At 49.0% G+C, this 20,340-nt stretch overlaps 1 protein-coding gene across 1 annotated transcript in view; it reads right to left on the bottom strand.

The window, feature by feature from the left end:
- Positions 1-8,848: 8,848 nt before the first annotated feature.
- The window catches only part of SNX7 (sorting nexin 7), a 33,067-nt gene continuing 21,575 nt past the window's right edge, over positions 8,849-20,340 (bottom strand). The window contains exons 8-9 of the mRNA XM_081121611.1: positions 13,239-13,391; positions 8,849-9,247 (exon numbers count right to left, since the gene is read on the bottom strand). Coding sequence (XP_080977737.1) covers positions 9,170-9,247; positions 13,239-13,391 — 231 coding nt within the window. The 3' untranslated portion in view covers positions 8,849-9,169. The remainder of the gene's footprint in view (positions 9,248-13,238; positions 13,392-20,340) is intronic.

Raw genomic sequence — 20,340 nt, 5'->3', positions numbered from 1 at the left:
GGCCAGTGTGGCTCAGTGGGTTGCAGTGTCATCCCCTAAACCAAACGGTGGCGGGTTCGATTCCCGGTTGGGGTGTGTGGGAGGCAACCGATGCATGTTTCTCTGTCTCTCTCTCTGCTCTCTCCCTTCCTCTTCTGAAAATCAATTAAAAATTTAAAATAAAAAATATGGTGAAGGGAGGGACTAATACAGCTGAGTGTAACTATTTCTCTTTCATCAATAATTATTTTTGTCCTTTCCAGTCTTGTAGCGTATTTGAATGTCTATAGTGCGTAGCTTTTTTGTTTATAATTGCTAAAAATTAGACCTGTCTGGATTTAATAGTCTGTCATAACACAAATGAAGAATATTTGCTTTTCAACAAGAAGATAGGAACTGAATGGCCTCATGAAGCTTAAATATCCCAAGTGAAACTCCGGGAGTTGAAGCCTGTTAGGAAGATTAGCACCCGCACTGCTAAGTTATTTATTATGCGATGTCGGCGGGAGAAAAGGGAAAGACTGTCATAAATATTTAATTTCCTTGTTTACTTGTACAAAGCTCAGTCCCTCCTCTTCAGGCCTGTCTGGAAAATTAAGAGCTTGGGGTGTAAATATGTAAATGGATTACCGTGCTCGGCGGGGTTGCGTGATCCTAATTTCACGGGAGTTGCGCCCCCGCCGCGACGCGCTCGCCTTTCCAGAGCCATCCGCTGGCGCCAGGCGACCGCGGCCTGGCCTCTCGGGCAGATGGCCAGTGCTCCCGGGCGCAGGCCTGTGTGCAGAGAGGCTGCTTTGCTAACGTGCCACATGCACGCTCCGCAGTTTCCACACGGATCCTGCTACCTGTCTATCCACAGCGACGCGCCAGCTCCGGCCAAGGGGGCTCCACGTTTGCACCAAATATGCACCGACCTTCCCTTCTCTTTCGACGCGGGCACCTTACGCCTTGAGGTCTGGGGACCACCATACACCTCCGTTCCCTTTCCTTACTCGGGTTAAAAATACACTGTTCTGTTTACAGTGTTTCCTACAATAAATGCACTTCACTTGCTTTCAAATATTTTACTCCCTCTTCAAAGGATGAACCCAATTATTTTCAATATATTTTTTTTCTTGCCAGATGAGCAGCTTAAAGGCACAATCACATGAAAATCTCTGTCCAAGGCCGTCAGTGTTGGGGCCCCTCATCCGCTGAACCCACATTTTTGATATTGTTCTCCCTGCTGGTAGGTAAAGACATCCGACTGGAAACATACTGTACAGCAGCCACATGTGGTCAACGAATTACTGGGCAGATCCCGTGGGAGACGGTGGACCGTGGGAGACAGTGGATTGTGGGAGACGGTGGATCGTGGGAGACAGTGGGTGTGTGTGCTATACCAACGGATTCAAATTTTTTTTTACTTTATATGTTATGCCGTCCCTGGTTTTTTAGTAAAAGTATTTGTCGACTATCTAGAACTCCAGAGAGAAATGAAATGACGTATAAAAAGCAGTTCCCCCAAGGAAGCTCCCATCTTAGCCGAGCCAGGGAAACACACACAGCTACCCCGGTTTCCTACCTAAAACCACACGCCCTGGGAGTTGGGTTGTTTGCAGCGGTGGTGGGTGGGGAACACCGGGGCGGACGCCGTTCCTGTGTTCGAGTCAGACCCTCCAGAGGAGACGAGTCCTGGGGCAGGCGGGACCCGCCTTGAAACGCACCTTCTAAGGTCGCCAGCGTCTCTGGAACCGCCCTCCCGCTGAACACCACGCGCTCCTGTCGCCGTGACGGTGACGGCCACTGACTGCTCCTTCTGCCTCTAAGTTCACCCAGTTCCAGGCGGGATCTGGTCTCTCCACCTTGAAGCCAACACCATCTTTCTAAAATATGTCTCATTCCTGCCGGAATATACATACCGGCTGCCCCTCGGGAAGCTGCTGTGACCGAGCAGCTCACCGCTCATCTCCCATGTCCTTCCAAGCTGAGAAAAGCCCTCAGGGGCCCCTGTAACTCTGCAGACAAACCCTCACGGGCGCTCGGAGCTCGGAGCCTGGCCCTTCCCACCCACAGCCTCCCTCCCGTGGCACCTCCGCCTTCCCACCTGCGCTGCTCCCTCCGGGAGCCCTACCCACTGTCTTGATCCCGGGGCCATGAGCCACGTGGCCTCTGCCTGCCAGGCTCAGGCTCAGGCTGACTTGAGCGCTACCTGCCAGAAACTGGCGATGACACGGCTCAGGGCTTCCGAGGCGATCGCTGTGATTTTTGCCGCTGTCCTTCTAGGCGACCTCTTGTAAGGAAGGTGGTTTCGTGCCTTACCCATTTTATTGGTGCTTAACTTAGTACCTTTACGATGGATGGACCCAACAAGGTAACATTTGTTCACTCATTTTTCTTCAAGATGTATTTCTTGAGCACCTACTACGTGCCAGGCACACTGGAAGCCTGTCTGCACGGGAGAAACGCGGAGTCCCTGCCTCCTTAGAGCTCGCATCCCAGGGGGACCATGGAAACCAGATAAGGGGGCTGTGCCCGGAATCGACGCGTCTGTCCCGGCTGCGTATCCCTCGTGTCCCGGGTCAGGCTGGCTCACCCACGGAGGTTAATGATTAAACTCTGCGTCTTCTGCGGCCTGTCCCACGAGCGGCCGTGTCCCCCCGACGTTCCCCCAACCCCTCCCAGTGGCTCCCAGCACCGAGCGTGGTGGTGTCGCCGGTCGGGGGAAGGGCAGGGGCAGGGGCCTTGGCCAATGCCACGGCGGGATCCAAACATTCAAGGGGCTTCCAGAAACGGAAGGACAAGCTGTTGAGCCATCACGGCTCATGGCAGAGAAGGCCCCGGATGGGCAGCCGATGCCAGCGTCAGGCCAGCGCCCAGGAGGGCCGGGCCGGGCCGGGCGTGCGGGACACCTCGCCAAGGCGGCCGTGTGCACCCCCCGGAAGGCTGGAGGGGGCGCCTCTCTTTTTAAAGCTGGCATTTAAAATCGCTCCGGCAGAGGGGAGAAAGCTATGTAATCAAAGCTGACATTTTACTTTACTCTGCGTGCTTGCTAATTCTGTCATCATTCACTGGGAGATGGGTACAGAACGGCCGGCGGGCGGGTTCCAGGGGCCAAATAGATGCTAATGGTGGGCGACAATTAATCACAGGTGTGCCCGGAGGTTCAGGGGCATGAACGGTAACGGTGGCATATGGGGAGTCTGATGAACGAAATACACTAACAGACAAAAGAGAAACAGGCTCATAGCCAGAGGACAGACTGACAGCTGCCAGAAGGGAGGGGTTGGGGGGCTGGGTGGAAAAGGTGAGGGGATTCAGCAAAACGACAGACAGAGAACAGTCTGGTGATTGCCAGAGGGGAAGGGCGGGGGGAGGGAGAAGATCCTGACGGGGGAGAAATGCTGACGGGAGGAGACGACTTGGGGAGGTGCACACACAGCACAATATACAGATGATGGGCTGCACCCCTGAAACCTACATCATTGTATTAACTCATGTCACCCCATAAAGTCGATTTAAAAAAAGGCAAAGGTGGGTATATGGAAGGCTCAGTCTGTATTTGGCCAAGTGCATTTTTCAGCAACATCCTCGGGGAGTTGTACATTCAAAGGACAGAGGGAGGGAAGGAGGGGGTGGGGGGTCAGGGGGAGTATTTCTGTTCCTTTCTGCTCCTTCATTTTGTCAGAATTCTCTCTTCTCTGTTTCTGGAGTAAACCAGCATTTTCTTTCCCAATACCCTTCTCTGTTTCAATCAAAAAGGCAGCTTTTAAGCAGAAAATTCTCAGCCCAAATGACTCAGAAATGTACCTCTTCGCACGTTCACCCCGGAAAATAAAATGTGAAACCGACTTGAAGTTCTCAATGATATTATCCGAGCCCCTCAGGCAGAGGAGATGGCGTTGGTGCCCATGACTCCTGGGAAGCCTGCGGCCTGCACTCAGGACACCGCCGGGCACATAAATGTGAACAGATGGGGGCAAAGGGTCGACGCCAGAGGAGGGGAGGGAGACAGCCATACGCTGGTGAAAGTTTGGACCCTGCCCTCTGAGGAGGAAAGTTCGGGATCCGGGAGCCCAGCTACGGCCGGATTGTCTGGTGGCCTCTGCCCTACGTCCCCCCACCTCCCCGGCGGCCTGGCTCATTCCCGGGAGCCTACCGGGCGCCACGCGCGGCCCCGGCGCCTTATCTGCAGAAGGTGCTTTTAAAACACGAGGCCCTGAATTAGATGTTTCCATTCCTATTTTAAGGATTAGGACACAATGCTAAGGACAGGTTCTTTCTCAAAATATCCCATCTGGCTGGTCTTCAAATCCAGGCGCATTTAGCTCAAAGAATGAGGTATCCAGGACTAAGAGAATGAACAGCAAGCATTCTGAACCGAAGTCTATTCATCTTAAAATAATCCAGAGCTTCAACTCACCAGGCTAAACCGCGCTGAGAAGGGGAACCAATGACCGCGGCACAGGTGGCCTGTCATCGCCCACCTCAGCCGGAAGCCCAGCGCACAGACCGGGGCTCCTAAGACACAGCGAGCGCCCGGGGACCAGGGAAGCGAATCGCTTTATCTGGATAACTCCGTTTCTTGCCTCCAACAGCTCTAAGCCGTAGGTCTTACTATTCTCCTGACATCAGCCGAGACTTAGAGAAAGTCAGTGCTTTGCCGGGACTGAAATCCCAGACTCTAGGAAACACCCCCCCCCCCCCCCCCCCGTGCAGGTCGGACCTCCACAGGGCGAGAGCTCGGATACGAACCCCCAGGACCCTCGGGCTTGGCTCTCCCGGGGGATCGGTCCTGGGTGAGGCGAGCGGACGGGATGGAGCAGCCACAGCCCCTCCTAGACGCCAGCGCGGCCACGAACATTCGCTGTCAGGTTTCAAGTTCTGCGAACCAGTGACCCCAGGTGACCCCCGTTGTGGCCTTGACGTGAAACACCTGCTGTCAAAGCCATCCAGGCTCCGAGGCGGAGTTTCCACGAGCGACTCCGTCCTGGGAGACAATGAATTTCTGTTGTCTTAAGCCACCTAGTTTTGGGGACTTTATTCTGGCAGCCCTAGAGACTAGTACCCGCACGGACTGAGATTTATTTATTACTCGTGTGCCGCGTCTGCCTCCTCGGGAGACTTCCAGCTTACCGAGGGCAGGCTGCTTTCCTTTACTAACCGTTCCCGCGTACAACCGCGCGGGGATGGCGCCTGGCACCTGCGGGCACGGGGACATTTGTGGGATTAGTGAGTTAGCACCCAAGCGGATGCCCGGATGGCGACAGTCCAATGCAAAGGGTTTCAAAAGATTTTACCATCTCAGACTGTTCCAGTAAACCACCTAAAAGCGACAACTTAATCTTAGCATCAGTAATCATAATACTTCGAGTAGGAAGAGAAAATCTTTTATGCATAATTATCAAATGCCTCATTGAACCAGCTCTGATGAGCTATTTAAATTGCATATTCGGGGATGATTTCCCTTAAAATGAGAAAGCATTGTTCTTCTGATCTTACTAGGCAATTACCCCGACTGCCATGTTTTGGAAGAAAAAAATACGAGTCATCTCTTCAATGTCCGTGACTTACACTAAGAAAAATAGAAACAGGAGCCGTGGAAGGTGAGTTTTGTCCTTTGGAACATAGGTAATTATGGCCTTAAGGGGTCCCACTTGCCGAGGGGACGGCAAACACACACACACGCACGCAGCTGGCCCATCGGAAAGGCTCTCCTTGCTCAGGAACCTTACGGAGACGAACATAAGTGCATTTTCAAACCCGGGGGAGCGGTAACACCTGGAGAGGGCAGGGCCTTAAGCATCAGCATCCACGCCGTGGGCTTCCCGCCGGGTGGGCTCTAATGCATATGTCTCTCCACTAATTGCCACACGCATTGCTGCACCACACACACACGCACACACACCTGTGCACATAAATACGAACCCAACTATGCATCTGTGTCTATTCACGCACACATGTGACCCAGGCGGAACCTTTCTCAATGTAATACACCTTAGGAACTAGGGCCGTGGGCTTGCTTTATCTCAGGATAAATTCATGGATGGGCTGGAAGTTTCAGGCATGGGGGGGGTCGGGGGAATAAGGGAAAACTGATGTAGATCTAACACTCTATTTTTGGTCAAAGTAAGTAGCCAAAGTCAGCTGTGCATAATTTATTCTCATACGTCCAGCACTGTGGAGCTGGCACACTGATTCCCCCGTCCACAGATGGGAAATTGGGGCCTGGATACTTCACGCACCAGCTCAGAATTTTAAATGCTTAAAATGCTTTTTTTTTTTTTTTTTACAGTATGCTCAGAATTCAGTTTTACCTCTAATGACTCCGAGAGTTTATCCAAAGCCATTATTAAACACACAGGAGTACTACTTCTGTGTTTATAAGCTCGATGTCAGAACTGGGTTGTCAGAAAGAATCTGTTTCCAGACAACGTTCATTTCTCTCTGAAGCTGGGCCGTCACCTACAGCTGGTGGTTGAAAAGCTGGACATGAGGGAATTTTCCTGGGGGAAAGGTAACTGGACAGAAGGAAACCAGTGCTCTGGGAAGCAGGTATTGAGGCGTGTGTTGAATGGAAGTTACACGCAAACTTTAGGGCAGGTCTTTCTTTTAAATAAAAGTCAAGTGTGCTATTCTGTTGTTACAAAGCTTTTTATGCTGAGGTATCCAGTAATCACATCTCATATTACTAACTGTCCCAGCACACATCACAGCCAGTGCAAGAACCCCCATCAGCAACTTCAAGTGATACAGTGGACAGGCAGAGAGGAGCAGAGTGGGAAGGATACGCCAGGCACCCCAAGGGTGCCTAGCAACACACAGTTGTCAGGTGGGACCTCGGCCCCGGGGTGACCTCTCCTCCCCTAGCACGTCGCTGGTCAAGCAATTTGGACCCTCTCCTGACCTTTCCCCCCTGGCATGTCGGTAGCGATGTGGTTTTAAACCCCCTCAGAGGAGGAACAAGGGGGCCGGAGAATAGCCTCATAGACTCCCTTGCACCCTCTGTGACTTTCTAAATCCCTTAGGCATTTAGCCCCGGGGGCAATGAGGTTCTGGCCCACATCAAATAATCTTAGGAACAAAGCTTCAGGTCTGTCGACCATAGAGACAGAGTTTTGGTCAAACTAGGATAACGTCTAGGCTTCAGTTGTGTTTCAGCTCCAGGCCCAGAAAAGCAGCAAGGCTCTGGCTGAGTCAGAACCAGCTGCAATGACTAATGACCTTGAACCAGCTGCAATGACTAATGACCTCCCCCGCCACCCCGTAGCAACCAATCAGTGGAGACCACATCCCTGAAAGGATGCCCCTGGAAAGCTGACGAATATTCTATTGGGATCCTCCCCTTCGACCTCCAGATAAAAGTCCTTAAGAAGAAGGACCCAGGTGTGCTCCTCTTCTCCCCCCAGGTGCATTTTCTTTGCCTTTCTTTCTCCTAAGCTCCAAGGGCCCTTCTTTGCCTCTGTAGTTTCCTGAGCCCAAGCAGCCCAGCTGGCTCACTTCTCCCATGGCTCACTTCTCCTACCTCTGTGACTTTCTAAATAAACTTTTGCTTGTATGTGAGTCTTGACTCTGAATTCTTTTTTAGCCAGAACTCAGGGACCCATTGGTGAACTGATAGGGTGAAATGATAAGACATAGTCTCTCCAGCAAGTGGTGGCGGGACACGTGGTTGTCCTCATGTAAAAGGGTGGAATTGCACCTTCCTTCACATCATACACAGTAATTAACTCAGTGTGGGTCAGAGTCCTAAATCTAAAAGTGAGAACCCTCAGAAGCAAGCACAGGGGTAAATCTGTATAATCTCAGACTCCACAGTGGATTCTCAGACACAACACCGAAAGCACAAGCAAACGAGAGAAAATACAGACACATGGAGCTTCATCGCAATTAAAATCCTCTATGTTGCAAAGTACATTCTCAAGGTGAAAAGCAATATTTTCAAATCATAATCTGATAAGGGATTTGGATCTAGGGTATATAAATAACTCTTACAACTCGATAATAAAAAGATAAATAACCTAACTTTAAAAATGGACAAAGGATCTGACACTTCTCTGAAGAATATACAAATTGGCCAGTAAGCCCATGAAAAGATACAACAGGAAGTGCCAATCAAAACAACGAGCCCTGGCTGGGTAGCTCAGTTGGTTAGAGCGATGCCCAGATACACCAAGGTTGCCAGTTCGAGCCCCAGACAGGGCACACACAAGGATCAACCGATGAATGCATGGATAAGCAGAGCAATGAATCGGTTTCTCTCCCTACAATAAAATCAATGAAAAAAATGAGATACCGCTTCATCCACTAGGACGGCTATAATAAAAGGAAAAAAACACTCAGGAAATAACCAGTGTTAGTGGGGCTGAGAGGGTTCCTCTTGCACAGCTGGCAGGAACGTGAAATGGTGCAGCCCCCTTGGAAACAGTCCGATGGCTCCGTAAATGACTTAATATAGTTGTGACCTGACCCCACGATTTCATTCCTAGGTTCAGGCCCAGGAGAAATAAAAACATGTTCACACAAAAACTTATACACCAGCTTTTATAGCAGCGTTATTCGTAGGAGCCAAAGTTGACAACCCAGAGGTCGAGCGGTGAAAAGATAAACAAATACGATGGGTAAACAAAATGTGATATCGCCAAACAATGGCACCTGTTTTAAAACAGTGGAAAACAATTACTTAGCTTGTTATCATTAATGTTTAATCATATTAAATCATTTTTAATATTTACTCAAATCCCTGATATGGAAGTGAATGGTATCTGAGAGGCAGCTGTGATGAAATAAAGGTGAACTCACAGTAGGCTTGTTAACGTGCTGAATTCATATAGAATCTGCTTCAGAGGCTTAAGCTCTGGCAGAAAAAGAACACACCACGGCCACTCACTTCATATTAAATTTTTTATTAAAATGGAGTCTTTACGATATACTTAAAATGACATGTTGCACAGACAAATATTTAAGAAAAACATTTTTCTATATCTCATTATTGGCATATGAATCTAAGAACATAATTGGAACTAAGCTATACACGTATATCCCCATTTACGACAGCGATCTGGAAAGCCCGGGTTCCAACCTGCTGGTTTTCCAGATCGTGGGAAACATCTTTCCTCCACATTGTAAAGGATACGCCCCATCCCGAAGGAATAACTTTGGCTCATCGATGCTGTTCCCGAAGGTCACGCGGGGGAAGCCTTCCGCGGGGTTAAGGCTTGTCTCCGGGGGGCTCTTTGGCGTAGAGGTCGGTGTGTGATGTGAGGAAGGACTCCCAGGTCGCAAGGCACTGAGTAAGGGAAACGCCGGTGAGCAGGCCGCGGGCCTCACCTACCTATCGGCGGCCGTGGGCCCTGCTCCCTCTCCCGCCGGCTTGCGGGCCCTCGTCACGCTCTACAGGTTTTATTTCCCGAAGAGGAAAACTATTGCTCAGTGAGGGGAAAGCACGGGGCAGTTAAAGGAGTAGCATGGATCAGTTTGCTGAAAGGACCACCACTTCCCCCCGGCTGAGTTACACTGGGAAAGGTGGCCTGCTCGGACCTGGGGAGGCAGGTGGGAGGCGTCTGGGCGGAGGAGTGGGGCCCGACCAGGCCTTCATCAGACCCGAGTCCCACGACAGCAGGGGTCTGCACAAGGCCATGATCGCCGTGAGTTTCCTCATCGATAAATCGGGTTCATGGCAGAGCTCCCTCACCACCAGAGCAACTGTGAACATTCAATTTACGTAACCTGTATCCAGCTCTGGGCAGGATGCCCAGCACAAAGCAAGTGCTCAGAAAATTAGCAATTGCGCCCAGCAGGGTGTGGCTCAGCGGTTGACCATCGGCCTAGGATCCAGGAGGTCGCGGTTCGATTCCCGGTCAGGGCACACGCCCGGGCTGCGGGCTCGATCCCCAGTCAGAGGCCTGCAGGAGGCAGCCGATGAATGACTCCCATCATTGATGTTTCTCTCTCTCTCTCCCTCTCCCTTCCTCTCTCTGACATCAATAAAGATTTAAAAAAAATTAGCGATTGTGATGCAGTGATGGTCTGCTGGGATGAGGTGGCGAGAGTTGGCCGCTGACGTGCCACAGGAAGCGATGGACGCTCCGAAGGCACTGGAGAAGCTGGAGATGCACAGACATTAACGTGGTCTCCGCCATGACTTCACCCACGGGTCCCCCTGCTCGCCTAGTCTCGGCACCTGCGTGAGGTTTTGCCACAACAATTTTAAGAGCTTGTGTGTTATATAGAGGACAGTGTTTCTCATCCAACATACTGGAAGCAAGCGGACAGTACAGCAACATTTTTTAAGGGGCAGAAGAAAAAACGCCATCAAGGAATTGATTTTCCCCCACTTTGAAATCATTACAATTAGCTGGCCCAGGTGACATCACTTATATTTGAAAAAATATTGAAGCTCAACTATGTAAACATCTCTACATGAAGCCAATATCGTTGCAAAACAAATTACACTATAAAAATTGTAGACCGTGCCTGAAATGGGGGCAATGAGCTGTGCGACGTTGTAATAATTGCTTTTTACCACCTAAACCTGAGATTCTAATCAGTAATGGAACCTTTCAGGAGCTGCATATGTTAAAATTATGAAGAGTCATTAATCTAGAAAGAAATTAGAGATGATGTTGCTAGAGGAAAGCAACTCCTATCATTTTGCAACAGCTCAAAATCATTCGTAAATTTCATTTTTGGGGAAGTCTAAACTTGGCTTCTAAGAATCATCTGCCAACTTATAATTTGAGAAATATCAATAACTTAAAAATAACGTTAGGGTTTGCATATTTTTTTTCCTAAAAATTACTTATCTCTCTCTCAACAATATAAGTAATAAGCATGCATTTGTAAATACTGCAAATGCCCGACTGCAGGAGAGAACCCGCAGGGACTCATTAGCTACAGACGCCACCGTGTGGTCCTCTCTGTATTTTTTTGTACTGAGCCTAGATTCCTACCTCAAGATCTGCTAGAGAGAGGGAGCCCGGGTGTCCTTCATTCCACTTATTTCCACACCTGGGAAAACTGGGGCTCCTTCAGGTCTAATACACTGAAAGTCCTTATAGGAAGAATGAATCCAAGAGCCAAAATGTGAGTGCGTATCTTGCCCACACGAACTTTTTCTCTATCTTACCATCATCATTTTTGGCTAATAACAAGCCAGTTACGTGAAGCGTGTCCAGTTTCATCCGACTGGACACCTGAAACATCCAGCGTTCCTGGGCTTGTTTAACCAAAACCCAGGAAACTGAACCGAAGACCACGCTTACCTCTGTATTCCCGGACAATTACCGGGGCGCAGCTGTGGCGGCTAAGTGCTTTATTTGAAAGCATTTCACATGGTTTCTAATTTTATTTTCCTAAGGAGTCGTGAGGACTGTGTGCGGACGGGAGGTGAGGTAGCAGGAGTTATCGACGCCTCTGTTTGACAGATCACATCCTTAAGTGAGTAATTTTACATGAGGCAACTAATAGCATCCGACATGACGGGACCTCTGACCTGGTTATGCAACCAATGTTTTTTGTTTTAATATGTTTTAATGATTTTAGAGAGAGGGGGAGGGAGAGGGAGATAGAAACGTCGGTCGGCTGCCTCCTGCACGCGCCTACGGGGGATCCGGCCCACACTCGGGCCTGTGTCCTGACCCGAATGGGACCAGTGACCTCCTGGCGCAGGGGCAATGCTCAACCCACTGAGCCACAGCAGCCAGGCGCAACCCCATGCTGTTACGTGGACACACTCAGGAAGGGTCATGCAGACAATTAACAATATTTTGGTCTGAACCCAGCAAGTTGTTTTTCTATAGCGGTGTTTAACTGCACCACGCCAGGAGACAGGGTTACGGGCACTCTTTCTCTCTCCTTTATTTGTCGGAGTACTTAGCTCTGCTGTTGCTGTTCCTGTTTGTTCTTGGTGCCCAGGTATTAATTTTATAAGAAAAATAAGGCTATGAAACAAGGACCTCCGTCCGCTGACTACTAATTCTAAAATAAGCTGTGCAAAGGGATAAATAGTGTTAAGTATTATGTTCACCTATCAACAAACTGCTGTGTTTGTCAAAAATCAACATTATGTGCTCTTTCCGTGCTACGACATCAAAATTAAGCTTTCAAAGAGCACGTCCTTTCAATTTGTAAAACACAGTAAGGATCGTGTCCTTTCAAATCTTCTCACCGCCGTCGTCATCAGCATCGCTGCCATCAGCGTTCGCAACAAACACGGATGCTCTTTGGTGCCTGCTGGGAGCGGTCGGGCGCTCGTGCCTGTCACCCAGCGCCGGGCTCTGCGGTCGAGCATCCCGTCAGGGGACAGCCGGAAATCACTGTCTTTGGTGAGTTATTTGGGTACCAACGAGACTTTGACATGATTTACTCATGTGCAGTTGGATTTGGGGTTTATTTTTTTGCCATTCGCATTTTCAAAACAGACTCAATAAATTTATTCTTAATTACTGACCCTACAGGACAAAATGGGAATGGCCTCGTTTTATAAAATGCCTATTCTGTATTTGGCGCCAACGGTCTCCAGGTAAATTCCCACATCTAAGCACATTTCAGTGTGACAATAACTGGCTTCTGCTACAGGCCTCTGCCTTAGAGTCGTAATCTGATTTTCCTCGATCACTTTAATATTTAAATTTTACTTTATAAACCAGCTGCGACCGTTTCTCTTCATAAAAGTAAGTCCAGAGGCAAATGTTTATACTGTATTTCATCCATCACATTGGAAACAAACCCCTCTGGGGACTTATCTTTGCAAATGTTGATGAGAAAATAAACATTTCCATAAGAATGTGGTTAACCTTACAAAGGGGATGGAAAGGTTCCGGAACACTCCGCCTGCCTGTGTATCTGAGGTACTCCGAGGGTAACAGGCCCCAGCGGGCTGAGGCTGGTGCAGGCGCCCAGCACGGTGCACGCTACGTAGGGAGCCTGGGCCACCGGCCAGTCACCTAGAAGTTACTCAGGAAACACCCAGCAAAGCAGATACCTGGGGCCGGGGGGCCTCCTGAAGTTTTAATGAAGAAAACCAACGACCCCTGCAATTTCATGTGTCCCAGGGGCACCGGGGGCTCGTGCGTGTAGAAGGAAAAGGGGACCCGCCCTCCTCCCTTGTCACCCACACGCGTCTCAGCGGGTGGGTTTCGGGTCCAACGGGCAGGGCCCCGGCCCCGAGCCGCGGGGAGGCTCCGGGCGCAGCGCTTGCTCTTAACGCGCTCCCAACACAGGCCGGGTGGACGGGAAAGGGACCTTGGAAACGAGGCGACGCCAAGGGCCATCCTCACCTGCTCGTAATAGTGGATGTTCCGCTCGGCCGTGTCCGAAAACGCCGACTTGAGGTCGTTGCGCATGTTCAGCTTCCACCGCTCCCAGTCGGCCTTGAGCGCGTTGTTGGCACATGCCACCCTGTCCTCCAGCCTCCCGACCTCTCCCGCCAGCTGGATCGGGCACAGAGAGATCGGCTGAGGAGGCATCGCGTCTAAGCGGACGTTATGCCAAAGCAGCTTAAGGATTATTCTGTTTTGAAAAGTCACCAGACTTAGCGCAAGGACAAGCTGAAGTCGGAAGAGCACCCCATGGGTGAGCGGAGGTGTGACGCTGGCCACCGCTGAGCACTGGGCCCTGGCTCAGTCTCGCCACCCTGGGCTTCAGTTTCACTATTTATAGAACATCAGCAGCAGCTGATAAAGGGAAGCCGACCCCCACCCCCTCCAGTGCTGTCTCTGAGATGAGCCAGCCACTCCCCCCGGGGTCTGGGCTCCCAGACCCCCGCCAGGTGGGAGGGGTGCATCCGCTTCAGGTTCGTATCATCAGTTCTTGACAGTTCTGTGGTTCTGAGTATTTTTTCTAGCTTTGCTCGTTTCATCATTATCTTAGTAGGAAAAGGAGAAGTATTAGGTATTTCCCCCTCACGGAATCAGCTCCCCATGATTTCAATTCTAGGAGACTCTAATCCAGGGGTGGGGAACCTTTTTCCTGCCAAGGGCCACTTGAATATTTATAGTATCATTCGAGGGCCACACAAAATGATCAACTTAAAAATTAGCTATGAGCCCAGCCGGGCGTGGCTCAGCGGTTGAGCGTCGACCTAGGATCCAGGTGATCAGGGTTCAGTTCCCGGTCGGGGCACATGCCTGGGTTGTGGGCTCGATCCCCAGTCGGGGGCGTGCAGGAGGCAGCCGATCAATGACTCTCTCATCACTGATGTTTCTCTCTCTCTCTCTCCTTTCCTCTCTCTGAAATCAATAAAGATATATTTTTTTAAAAAATTAGCTATGAGAAAAGCTCCTAGGTTTATTGAATTTCGAGTCCTGCCTGCGGTCACCTTGGCAGGGCCTAGACCAAATGATTTCTTGGGCCTTATACAGCCCATGGGCCGGACATTCCCTACCCTGCTAATTAGTAATAAGCACAAAACAGCTAATTCAAATTAAGAATGATCCGGACTATATCTTTCCTAACAATTTAGAAAAGCATGTTATTATTGGTTGTCCTTTCCCTTGGTTGACTTCAATTCCAGCAAGTTCTCTGCCACAGGAACGACGCTTTCAGGTGGCACCGTCCAGCCTCTGAACGCAGACCGTCAACACAAGTGAACCTACGCGGGCGCGTGAGGTGCCTCAGAAACCTGCGGGCCAGCGGAGCCCCTCCCGCCACCCAGCAGGTGCCAGCGACTCTCCAAGGAGGAAACTCAGCTCCTGTTCTCCGCTGCAAACAGCACGGAAATGCTCGGAAGGATTAAAGCTGGGTAATTCTTTCACAGACACCCGAGGTGACTTGGCCCTCTGTTGGTGGAAACGTGCCAGCAGAGAGCAACCTTTCCCCCCAATAAAATGCTGTAATTCCGGAGTAAGCAATAAAAGCTTGTAGGCTAGTGAAAAAAAGATTTATATTTAACAGCAAGGCTCATGGGCAATTTTTAGCCTCAGTTACATACAGCGAGAAATTAGCCACACAGCTAAATGAAAACCATTAATACCGGGAGCTCAGGCAAAGGACACAGGCTCCCTCTCCAGTGGCGCGTCCCTGGAACAGCACCTACAGTGGCCACAGCAATGAACCCTATTGAGTCACACACTCCGCAGAAGTTATTTCATTTCATCTGCATACTAAGGCTGCCGACGGACATTTCCCCCCAACTTGGGAGGAACTCGAGGGAAGTCTTCCTAGTCACTGAAAAACCCTGTCCAGCAACCGAAGGCCCAGAATATTCCGGACGTTCTCTTAGGCCTTCAGTATTTCTTATTTATCAGAGACTAGTGATCCGTTTTTAGGAAATAGCTTAGTTCATTCAACAACTATTTGTTGAGCACTTACTACGTGCCTCGCCCCACTCCAGGCACGGTGCCCCTCTGTGGACCACTTTCCTCATTCCGTTTTCCACACATTGATCTCATAGGAGCGCATCTTAACTTATCAGAAGTCCTCTCGCTTCTGATACCAGTTCATGATGAGACTGGAATGAGTTTCTGAACCTGGGATTCCTGGATCTGCATTCATACTGAGCGAAGACGGCCTAGAGGATTGCCGGTGTCAGGGACAAACACGGCATCGTTTTGATAGAAACACTGTGGGAACAGCATATGAAAATGTTTTTAAATTAACATAAACACAAATATCTTATGGAGGAGCGATAGTCACGCAAAACTTTAAAATTTGAGCTTACATGGGCCATCGATGGGGCAACTGGGGCGTGTGTCCCAACGTCCCTACATCAAAGAAAGTAAACGCTTTTGGTAAAGATGTTTGAACTCCGCACGCCATGAAAATATGCGTTAGAAGCAAATCTGCCTAACTGCTAAACTATATATTGAATAAATAATTAATACACTTGGCATGGTAATTCTAGGGGAGTTAATTGCCGTGATTACCAACAGCTCTGTCAAAGTATCATTTATAAAAATTACAGACGGAGAGAGCAGCTTCCCCACTGTCTCCTGCTGCAGAAATAGCTGCCAGGAGAACACATCAAGCTTCCTCAGTCCCTACCATCTGCCCCTGCGAGACCGTGACCCAGGTGGGGTCCCATCGCCTCTAACAAAGAACCCCTTCCACGGACTATTCCCCGCCCCAGCCTCACTGATCTCAGACGATTGGCTGGAACTGGTGACAGGTAAGCAGCCCTCCCCTCCCCCCACGACTGTCTTCACAGGCACAGCAGCGAGGCCACGTGGGCGGCAGTTAACCTCAGGTTCAGGGGTGACCGAGCCCAGCACCGCGGGAACGGGCCGGCGCCTGGGTCACGGGAGGGTGATTTCTACAGTGACAAGCGACGGCCACCTCGCCCAGATCAGCCCAGCGCGTGGAAACTTGGGAGGCCAGCGTGACCTTGATCTAGAAGCTGACATTTCTGGTGTGAGCCACGGTGACTACAATCCTTTCCCCGCAGCTTCATCGGGGTCTAACTGACAAAACTGCGTGGCTGGCGGGGGCCGCACGGCCACGGTCATTCTTATTCAGAAACCGACGCGAAAGTCCCCAAAACAGAGCCAAATCCAGCCAGGGCCTTGCTGGCTTTACCCAGGGACCCAAGGCTGGTTCACATGAAAGAATCTCAGCGCGGATCACCACAGTCAGCACATATTGAGGAAAATCATGCAATTATACAGCAGATGCAGAAAACCACTCAGTGACACCCAAGGCCGCGTCCGGCTCAACCTCTCGTCACACGGGAGTCGGTAAGAACGGCCTTGACCTGGTTAAACACTTACATCTATATTCTATAGCAAACATAACTACTAATGGAAAAAATCGTGACAGCATCATTGACTTTGGAGTTTGGAATAATACAAGGATGTCCTGTCACAAATAACATCATAATGCATTTTTTAGCCAGCTCAGTAAGAAGCAAAAAAAAATTCAACTATAGTGACTGACCGAGTAAATGAGAACGATCACTATGCGCCCATGATAGGATTTTCTACATAATAAATTCCAAAGAGTCTATAAACAAATTATTAAAATTAAAAATAATTTAGAAGATTGCTAGATATAAGATAAATATGGTAAAGTGAATTACATTTCTATACTCTGGCCAAAAAAAACCCAAACCACCCAGAAAATAAATTTTTTAAAATATATAATTTATGATAAATACAAAGGAATAAGATACTTAGGAATAAATTTATCAAAAGATGTAGAAGGCCCTTTTGGAAAAAGCGTTTTTAACCTTTATTAAGACATATCAAAGAAGACAAATAATTGGTGAGTTTTCTAAAAAACACTCGTCTGTTTTAAATCCTCTGGCTAATTCTCTTTTCATTTCAGCTAAACACCAGTTCCTCAGATAATCCTTCTGAGAACAGCATTTCTGTACAAAACAGGTTCTCTTTGCTATTGTCTGTCTCAACCCACTGTTCCTTTCCTAACATGCATTAGAACTAGCAATTATTTTACTTGTTGGTCTATGTACTTTCCTGTTGGAATGAAAGCTCTTCTCTCATGTGTCCATCTTTTGACTCCATATCCCAGTGCTATGCTAAGTGGGAATTTGATAAATATATGTGGAATGAATGAATAATTTTAGAAAAGTAAAATATTAGTAATAAATCTAGGCATGTTTACCTACTGCTTCTCTCTCTCTCCCCCCCCTTCCAAAATCAATAAATTATAAAAATAAATGAATAAATAAATATCACAGAAACTTAAAATGAGCCTATACCTAACCCTAAAGGCACATATCACCAACATTTTTGAGCAGAACAATGCAATTTGAGCATAATAGCTATTCTTACTGAAAAAAAAAATCTTGTTTTCTTTGCTAAAAGGCTTCTCTATTATCCCCTTTTATGGAATAACATCAACCATTCTATTTATTCAAATGCTGAAAATTTCTCTTCATAATCAGGAAAGCTTGGAAATGATCATTTCGAACCGTTCTTGAAAACAATATACCTAAATAAAAAGGTTTCGATTGGCACTCCATCGGGAGACAATCGCAAATTCAAAAACTCAGCTCTGATCTGACAGCTACCTCTTCTTAACAAGTATTAATTAAATTGCAGGGGAGAGAGGAGAGCTCTTAGCGAGAAGACGATGTTATTTTCTGATGTGTGAGCGAACGGGGCCGTGTCTGGAGAAATGAGATGCTGATTACACGCCACTCGGCCCGATCACTAAGCAGCCCGCTCCCGGCTTCACAGGGCACAGGCTCCATGGGGCAGCCCCAGGCCCAGGCCCAGCCCCAGCCCCGAGCCCCAGCCCCGAGCCCCGAGCCCCGAGCCCCAGCCCCAGCCCTGAGCCCCAGCCCCGAGCCCCAGCCCTGAGCCCCAGCCCCAGGCCCAGGCCCAGCCCCAGCCCCAGCCCCAGGCCCAGGCCCAGCCCCAGCCCCAGCCCCCAGCCCCAGGCCCAGGCCCAGCCCCAGCCCTGAGCCCCAGCCCCAGCCCCAGGCCCCAGCCCCAGCCCTGAGCCCCAGCCCCAGGCCCCAGCCCCAGCCCGCGCGCGCGGCCCCTATGGAGACGCGCTTTGCAAAAACGACACACTGAGCCATCAGGTACCACAAACGTCCTCCACACATCACCTGTCAAGTCAGCGCCTCCAGCACCATTAACATCCCTCAAAAAGGGGACGGTCATGACTCCCTGCGACCCTGGAGGCAACAGGAAGCCGGCTATTTAAACGCCCCGTTCTAGAAAATGCTCTCCCCTAAGTCCTCTGCACCGAGAGGCACACAAAGTACCAATCAGACTGAAAAGGAGCCATTTCTCCGTTTCTTTCCAGGTGCTTCCATGAGTCCTATTAACAGAAACCCTTTAAAAAAGAACGTTGGGCCCTGGCTGGTGTGGCATCGCCCTGCGTACCGTTCCATTCCCGGGTAGGGCACATGCCCAGGTGGCAGGCTCAGTCCCCGTAGCCCATCGATATTTCTCTCTCATCCACGTATCTCTCTCCATCGCCTCTCTCTCTAAAAATCAATAAAAACATTTTTAAAAAAGAATAATGTATCTCCTTAAAAATAAAAACAAAAAAATTCAAGGTCTTTTAACCTTTTGGACATGACAATTTCCTGTCTTTGTTTCTAAAGAACATCATCCAAGCTGAGAAATAGGCTGTATTATCATCAGGTTGTACTGAGGTTAGAAATGATTTCAAAGCCAAAATCTGAGCTGATTTATTTTACAGAACTTCACAGCCTACACGATTTTCTGCCGTAAATTATTTTTATTTTACTCAGTACTTAATCAAACAACGTCTCACGTATTATCTCATTAAATTCTCACAGTACAGCTATCAGGTGACTATTACTTTTCCCATTTTATTAACAAGAAAAAGTGAGATTTATTGAGGTGGAGGTGACTTTTTTTGTAATTTCTTCTTGGAACCCAGGTTGTCCAACTTCTGGTCCAAGCTCCCAGAGAAACCTTCCTCTCCGAGCCTAGAACTCTGTTAATCAAAGTTCACCACTTTAGAGACAGGGCACCAGGCCAGGGAAACACTGCTTCCAATCTTTCACGGAAACAGAATTTTTTGTTTTCAGAAGTACTATTGAGACGATTCATACCTCAAATAACATATTTTATGAGACCATTATACAGCCTCTAATATAGTATTCTTTTGTACTTTTTTCCTCCAAACGTACCAAAATTTTTACTGACACAGGCTCTGGATTTATACACATGAATCCATCTTCAAAATATTTTTCTTCAAAGTCAGTATTATTTCTGCATGTTCGTGGATAGAGTAATTAATGTCTGATTAAGGATGCACGTTAAGTAACAGGCATCCAAGCCCTCTCCAGGCCTCCGGCCTGCTCTGAGCATAATCAGATATTCATGGAGGCTGGGCCCAGGGGGAGAGAGAGAGACTTGCGACAGACCCTCAGGACACATTCCTTATTCACAAAAAGCTTAAATTAAAAGGGGGAAAAAAGGAAACGGAATCTATTTTTAGTTTCTTTATAGGACAGCTGTTTAAACTACTCTATCTACAGCCCGGCTGGTGTGGCTCAGCGGTTGAGCATTGACCTAGGGTCCAGGAGATCACGGTTCGGTTCCGGGTCAGGGCACATGCCGGGGTTGGGGGTTGGATCCCCAGCCAGGGGCGTGCAGGAGGCAGCCGATCCATGACTCTCTCTCATTGATGTTTCTCTCTCTCTCCCTGAAATCAATAAAGACATATTTAAAAGAAAATAAACTATCTACAGTAGGTAGGCAGAACTCCCCAAACCAAGGCACGCCCCCACAGGACGCCAAACGTAGAAGTTCTTAAGTCCTGAGAAGACAGGTTGGGGATGTTAAGCTATCCTCTCACTTGTCCCGCTACTTCTTCCGCAGAGTTCAGACAGCGGGGAAAGTGCTGCTAGAGGAAGACACGGAGCTTACAGTCTGTCTGGGGATCCTGGGTGACTCGTTTCACTACAGTCTCATGTAAAGACGGGCACATGGGTAC

Source organism: Miniopterus schreibersii, assembly GCF_964146895.1.
Source record: "Miniopterus schreibersii genome assembly, chromosome: 19".
Taxonomy (NCBI): domain Eukaryota; kingdom Metazoa; phylum Chordata; class Mammalia; order Chiroptera; family Miniopteridae; genus Miniopterus; species Miniopterus schreibersii.
This window is presented reverse-complemented; position numbering and strand designations above follow the sequence as displayed.